This window comes from Mixophyes fleayi, chromosome 2 (genome assembly GCF_038048845.1).
Source record: "Mixophyes fleayi isolate aMixFle1 chromosome 2, aMixFle1.hap1, whole genome shotgun sequence".
Lineage (NCBI taxonomy): Eukaryota > Metazoa > Chordata > Amphibia > Anura > Limnodynastidae > Mixophyes > Mixophyes fleayi.
The window spans coordinates 176121951-176130130 of NC_134403.1; the positions used below are offsets into that span (position 1 = coordinate 176121951).

Here is an 8180-nt window from a genome sequence, read left to right on the forward strand (position 1 = left end):
GTATAGCAGGCCCCCCTCCCCTGTCTCTCACACAGTATAGCAGGCCCCCCTCCCCTGTCTCTCACACAGTATAGCAGGCCCCCCTCCCCTGTCTCCCACACAAATAGCAGGCCCCCCTCCCCTGTCTCTCACACAAATAGCAGGCCCCCCTCCCCTGTCTCTCACACAAATAGCAGGGCACCCCCGTCCCCTGTCTCTCACACAGTATAGCAGGCCCCCCCTCCCCTGTCTCTCACACAGTATAGCAGGGCCCCCCTCCCCTGTCTCTCACACAGTATAGCAGGCCCCCCTCCCCTGTCTCTCACACAGTATAGCAGGCCCCCCTCCCCTGTCTCTCACACAGTATAGCAGGCCCCCCTCCCCTGTCTCCCACACAAATAGCAGGCCCCCCCTCCCCTGTCTCTCACACAGTATAGCAGGGCCCCCCTCCCCTGTCTCCCACACAAATAGCAGGCCCCCCCTCCCCTGTCTCTCACACAGTATAGCAGGCCCCCCCTCCCCTGTCTCTCACACAGTATAGCAGGCCCCCCCTCCCCTGTCTCTCACACAGTATAGCAGGGCCCCCCTCCCCTGTCTCTCACACAGTATAGCAGGCCCCCCCTCCCCTGTCTCTCACACAGTATAGCAGGCCCCCCTCCCCTGTCTCTCACACAGTATAGCAGGCCCCCCTCCCCTGTCTCTCACACAGTATAGCAGGCCCCCCCTCCCCTGTCTCTCACACAGTATAGCAGGCCCCCCTCCCCTGTCTCTCACACAGTATAGCAGGCCCCCCTCCCCTGTCTCTCACACAGTATAGCAGGCCCCCCTCCCCTGTCTCTCACACAGTATAGCAGGCCCCCCCCTCCCCTGTCTCTCACACAGTATAGCAGGCCCCCCTCCCCTGTCTCTCACACAGTATAGCAGGCCCCCCTCCCCTGTCTCCCACACAAATAGCAGGGCACCCCCCTCCCCTGTCTCTCACACAAATAGCAGGGCACCCCCGTCCCCTGTCTCTCACACAGTATAGCAGGCCCCCCTCCCCTGTCTCTCACACAAATAGCAGAGCCATCTTTCATTCACACTTACCTTATTGCTGCATCTCACATGCTTGCTGTGCGATCAAAAGCAAAACAGGAAGTAACGTGCGTTCCACGGTGGAACGCACGCTACTTCCTGTTTCCTGTTTAGCGAAAGTGACTGGTCCCTGAGGAGGGGCCAGCCACCCACTGCCACGCTGACCCCGCCGCGCGGCACCTGGCTCCCGGCCCCCACCGACACAAGAATCATTTTTTTAGCCCCGCCCCACCACGGAGGAGGGCGGAGCTATCTGCCATCAGGGTCTACCGGTGGATTTCCCGGTCCACCGGCGGCCCAGTCCGACGCTGCCCTACACGCTATTTTAGGAGTGCAGCCTGCAAGCCACCTTCCTCCCTACACCCTTTCTGTTCTAAATTGGCATATGAGAACAGGGGGGGGGCTCTATATAGTGCAGATATCGATCCAAAATTGTCAGGCGTTTTGCATCGACATTTTCCCAGAAATGATATTATACATCGTTTTCAGATAGGATTTTGGCGCAAAGATTCAAGTCGTGTTTTATGTTCTACTCAGAACCCCAAATCTCGGATCTGTTGGATTTCTCCAAATCCGAATCACTCATCTAATTTATCAGTGACTTTACTGTCAAATGTTTGCAATATCTCAAAAATAGTAACTTAATTTTAACAAGAGCACACAGTCCAACACAAAAGCTTCACCTTTGTCAAGTTTCTAATAACCTTTTTACAGTCTTTCTTAGTGGCTAAAGCTCCAGCTGCAGAATCAAGTTTTTTTAACCCATTGTTTACTCCCCCACTTCGACGACTGCAAATAACCTTAACTATGCTGCGGGCTATTGCCATCATTATAATATTATAATATTTTAAAGCAGGTTGCAATAACATCTACTTTATGGTTCAATGTAACCAATTTAACCATTTAATGACTGGATGATTTTGCCCAATTTTCAGATTTTGGTGATGTGTCCATTTTCTAGGGTTACCTATTTTTTGCTTAGAATTTTATATTGCTTTTTCATGAATCATAGAGATTCCTTTGTAGAATAAATACAGCATGGCTTTCCATAAATGATTTGCAAAATGGCTGGTCAGTAGAAAAGATTGGAGCTGTCAATAGCTTTTAGAAATGTACCCCTTTTTACAGGATCAGAGTGTGGATCAATTTAAATGCTACAAGGAAAGCATGGGAAATGTGACATGTTTCTTAAAACACCTAAACTGTAGCACAAATATTACATGTCATTATATTTCTATATATTGTATGTTACAGTGTACTTTGAGTACAAAATGGGCCTGATTCATTATGGAAAGAAAAGCAAAAAAATAGTAGCTTTGCACCTTGGCAAAACCATGTTGCATTGGACAGGGAGATATATATAGAACGTAGGGACAGATTTATATTTGGGGAAGGGCATGGTCTAAATCATTTTTAAATGTCTGTGTAAAAATAAAGCTATCAAATATTTGTGTGCTACATGAAAAAACAGCCAATATTTAACTTATGTGCAAAACAATAAACTAAGATGCACCCCTTGCATTGTAATATGGTTTAGTCCAGGAGAGTTCTTTCTTCTTTTTTTTGCCTTACTTTTCTTAATGAACCAGGCCCAATATGTTTAAATCTTAAATTATTAGTATATTATAAGTCAACATAGAGTTTTGTGACTATATTAAGGCACAAGACCACTTGTTGTATGTCTTTATATAAGTAATAGAAATCATTGGTGACTTCTAATATCCATAATAATGTATAGCATACTTGCCTACTTTTAAGTTTTGGGTTCCGGGAGGTCCAGAGGCAGGTGGGTGTGTGGGGGCGGGGCTCAGAAAATCACTTTACTAAGCCCCACCCCCTAAGCACACATAGCCATTTTGCCCTATATCAGCACGGGGCGGGGGCGAGATGACACGTAAATCATGTCACTAAGCCCTACCCCTTCCATGTAATTTACCAATCTGTCCGGGAGGTTGCTCTGCTCTCGCGGGAGTCTGGAAGGATTCCAGAAATTCGTGAGTCTCCCGGACATTCCTGGAGAGTAGGCATATATGATCTACAGTATAGTAGGGTTTGCTGTTTTCTTTATAAGACACATTTGTCATCATAACTCACCGTATATACATATATTATTTACAGGAGTTTATACATAAATTAGCTTTACATATTGTATTTATAAAATATAAATTCTGACTCAGCAGTGAGCCTGTGTAGCCAATATTTCAGTTAACCCCTAAGGCAATAGTTCAATACTGCCTAAATGAAAACCTGTGAAACATTTTCATGCTTTCCTCCACCACAGAATATTCCACTTATATTAATACTTGTCAAAGCTAATTCATAGTTTGATTTGCTCACTATGAAAAATCCTTAACTTCACTAAGTGAATGATAATAAATATAGATAGTAATTGTAGTTGGGCCATTGCTGTGTTATTATCTCTAAATGATTTCTTCTAATTTCAGAATGGCGCAATAATGAATAAAGGAACAGGACGTTGTTTAGAGGTTGAAAGCAGAGGTAATGCGGGCATTGATTTGATCCTTCGGAGCTGCACAGGACAAAGATGGACAATTAAAAACTTCGTCAAATAGAAACAGGAAAATCAGCTCTAGTGTTCTAAAGTAATTTGGAGACATTGGATACAGACTTTATCTCTTCTGTATGAGATATTTCTACAGACTTAACCAAGAACCAAACCTTGGAGAAAAGTCATGTATTCTTCTACTATGGAGCGGGTCAGAACCTTTACCTTCAGGATTTAATTTAACAGCAATCGTTGAATCTATTCTTGGGACTTAAATATGCCAGTACAGAATCATCCATTCTGCATGCTTGGTGGTTAGTTTAAAGGAATTAAAAGCTTTCCAGACTTACATTTATTATATGCCCTTTTAAATATCAGCACAAAAAAACGTTAAATACAGTTTTCTCTTTTTCTGTTCTTGTTGAAGTCATTTTAATCATGAAACATTAGCTTGTATGTTTCTAAACTAATTATTAAGGTCTCCTAAAATGTTCTATCCATTGATGGGGAAACCAGAAAAACTGATTCCAAAGTAATGCACAATTAGTCTTATTAATCACACATACAATACTTGACTGCAATTTTGTTCTGTGAAAATTGGCAATTCATTATTATATTGGCACAGCTCATGCACAAAACGAGGCAACAAAAAGTATTTTATGTTTATAAATCATGTTTTTTAATATTCATCTGTGCTGTGTGACTACTGTTACATGTTCAATGAAAAAGTAGAAAAGCTTGATCAATGTGCATCCTTAATTAAAATTTCTTACTATGGAGGCAGTAATTGTTATATGGATATACCAGCTTCTCTTATGGGGCAACTGTATAATTACATTTTTTTTTTATTATATAACAATCCATATCCTAAACGTTTCACATTTGAATTTGACCTATTAATTGGGCCAGGAATTCTGTTAATAAAATGGAGGTCTGTGAACTACTATAGAGTATAAAAATGTTACCATTACAACAACAAATAGTGATCATTAGAGATAGCTGAATGATACGTATATACAAGCCATTAATGTAAAAGTGTTGGTATAGATGAAAGAGGTTGCAGTGAAATTTTGCTCAAATCGAGTTTTGCAGTGGAACAATCCATTTAGCAGAAATGCAAAGTTCTGGCGATGCAGCTTTTGAATATCGTTTTTCCTTTGTCATTTCATGGAATTGCATTCTGCCTTGTATTTCTAAGTTCATATTGCGTGGAATAAACAGAGCTTGGGCAAAGACAGTAGATTCATTAAGCTGGATGATGTGGTTAGGGTAGGATTGGTACTATGTGCGGACACATAGTAGAACAAGGCGAATCATTTGTTGGATATTTTTTCAAAAATGTTGCTTCTTTCTGATTAATGTGGCAGGCTCTACTATTAAGTAGAGAACACTGGATACATGCAGATTAGAAGTCTGTCTGCCTCAAATAGCATCCTAATACAAACACTACATAGGTGTTTCATGGTTTAAAGAGACAACAAAATAAACCTGACTCTGGATGACAATGACTGTCCAATTTAGAGTGTTGCTACGCATGTTTATTTTTGTTTGTTTTATAAACGTCATGCATAAATGTAATGATTTCAATTGGACTGGAACACCAATGGACACAGCTCAAAATTAATAAAACTTACTCAAGTTTCAAAGTTACCTGATGTGAATGTGAAATAATGCATAAATATATTATATAATGTATTATCTATACATTGTTTAAATGGTCTAAAAGTCATGTTATGCTGTCGTATGGCAGCATAGTAAGATAACCCAACTTAAAACTCAAATCAACTGCCATAGAGCAGAACATTATTTTTGAATATCATATACACTGGGAGCTGCATTTCAGGAAAAAAATGTACCTATATTTATTTTTTACAGCATGGATATCATGTACAAAATTAAAGGGCTAAACTTTTCCTGCACAATTAATGTTTGAAATTAGACAACAAAAAGTCAACATGCTGTTTGAATAATAAAATAATTGCACACCACAAAATGTATTTTCCGAAATAGAGTAGCATGCAAGGCACATAAGTTAGCATGGTATTATAGGCAAAATGTATGTAATGCTGTGCACAGGGCATATACAATATAAGCTTGACAGTGGTTACATGAAAAAAAGGTAATCATTGCAGCATAAAATAGACTACTTGCCATGTGTGCTATAGTAAATAAAAGCAGCATAATTTGTTAGTAGATGGAAAAATGTAAATGCTTGCTCTATGAAGGGTATATTTAATGTGCCAACATTGCTTCACTTCGCCCATATAGCCAATATGTCCCATATATATATATATATATATATATATATATATATACCTCCATATAGTGTATCGCACCATGCAACACTTTAAGGGTTATTCGCCTCGACATTGGAAATCCAGGTTAACATGTGGAGGTGGCAGTAGCAGTTGCAGCCTCAAGGTCTCAATGTTTCTCCATTCTGCAGAACAGCAGAGAAGACTTGGCTTAGCCAATAGTCTGTCTGGTCTCAGGAAAAAAGATGGTGGGATGAACTTTGATTAATGAAGAGATTGTGTGACATGGTTCCAAACCACACATCATAGGGATGCACGCCTGGCACAACCTTCTTGCACCATCAGCAATCCACAGACCATCACATAGCTTACAAAAATCACAGAAGAAGAATATAGAGGGGATGCACATATAATAATTGAAAAAGCAATAATAAAGGGAAAATAGTGCTGATAAACCCCATTAAAGAGTAGAACCCCCTTATATATATGTTTATCCACACACACGGTGGCTTAGTGGTTAGTACTTCAGCCTCACAGCACTGTTGTCATGAGTTTGATTACCGACCATGGCCTTATCTGTGTGGAGTTTGTATGTTCTCCCCATGTTTGCGTGGGTTTCCTCCGGGTGCTCTGGTTTCCTCCCACACTCCAAAAACATACTTGTAGGTTAATTGGCTGCTATCAAAATTGACCCTAGTCTGTGTTTCTGTCTGTCTGTGTGTATGTTAGGGAATTTAGACTGTAAGCTCCAATGGGGCAGGAACTGATGTGAGTGAGTGCTCTGTACAGCACTGCAGAATTAGTGGCGCTATATAAATAAATGGTGATGATGACATCTAGGACATTTTATAATCTTATTACTATATAAATAACACAACCAATACATACTTAAAAGAAATGTTATGGTTATAAGTTTATGTGCATTTTAGTTTGTATGTGAAATTTAAAAGACTTTGCTAAAAAAAAAACTAAAATGTGGTAGAGAATTTATGGGATCACCTCAGATACAAGGCAGTACATTTCAATACCATGCTGGCTAGGTTTGCCTACATTTGAGCTCCATCTCTGACAGTGTAGAGCAATTACTGCAGTCAGCGCTTCTCATTTGTAGTTAGCGTAAGAAGACTGACACAAGTTTGAGTCTTACAGGTTTCCATACCAGAAAGTGGTGTCTGCACCTGGTGTGTGTTCCACTGCATTTCACATGCTCTGCAGGTCTGATCCGCGCAACTTGTTCCCTTGAGAACTCCCACACTCCTGTCTGCTCACAACCGACAGCAAATAGGGTAAGGATTTTCTAGTTAAAACTGACCTATTTAGTGTACTAGAGAAGTAGTGAGGATTCCCTCCCTCTTTCCACTTCACCTATATCACTATTTTTAACTCTTATAGAGGTCAGTTCTTTTACATTCACTATTTTAAACCATACTGTTACATATATCACTGTTGCAGTTCTTAAACAGTCCAAGCAAAATTAGCTTAATATAAACGTTTGTTTACAAAAATCAATAGCATGTCCTATTTCCATTGTCTACCAACATTTTCATATATTCAGTTAGTTTTGCCTACATATTAGATATTGGTTACCACCTTTCCCATACAGCCAATGAATTTTCACACTTTGTTGCTAGACAAATGGACAGTGCATTCAATTAATTAAACAAATAAATGAATTAAAAAAGGGAAATTAAGTAAGGACAGTTATTAATTAATTACATGTGAGAGGGAGGGTGGGAAAAGAATTACAGTTGAGGGTCAGAATTTTTTTTTTACTTACTCCTGCACAGCCATGATTTTGTCTTGACAGCTGTGCAATGCAGGGAAGCATGAAGGGTGAGCCGCATGCGTTACTACAAGGGAGAATGGCGTGGACTGATGGAGGGTTAGCATTTGTTAAATGCTAGTCATGCCACCTCCACATTTAAACATTTAGAAATCCCCCTCTAGATATCTTGTGTTTGCCACTGTAATTGTACCATCTATAAATTAATTTTTTGGGAAAATTTCTCTAGCCTCATAACCAACCCTAATCTCCTACTGCCACAAATACAGTGAGACTGATGGCACTAGTTAAATAGAAACAAAAATACAAGGGCTTTACTAAAAAAAAAAAACAATATGGTATGTTTATTGAAGAATCACTGTCTATAAAAGCACATGATGGGAGCCATGTTTTAAATACACCTGTTGTTTTCAGTTGCCAGATATGCAAATAAAAACAAGAAAGAGAGTCATAGATAGTGAAATATGTTTGCATAAATAAAATAAAGCAAAGTTGCTAGCAATAAGTATCTGCATACCTAAGGATAAGAAAATAGTAAGCTTATCTACATTGTTCCATTTAATGCTATGTGGATATATATCTA

General features: G+C 39.9%; 1 protein-coding gene across 1 annotated transcript in view; it reads left to right on the forward strand.

Annotated features, from left to right (window-relative positions):
* The window catches only part of GALNT17 (polypeptide N-acetylgalactosaminyltransferase 17), a 431961-nt gene extending 426752 nt beyond the window's left edge, over window positions 1-5209 (forward strand). The window contains exon 11 of the mRNA XM_075195011.1: window positions 3498-5209. Coding sequence (XP_075051112.1) covers window positions 3498-3626 — 129 coding nt within the window. The 3' untranslated portion in view covers window positions 3627-5209. The remainder of the gene's footprint in view (window positions 1-3497) is intronic.
* Window positions 5210-8180: the final 2971 nt, after the last annotated feature.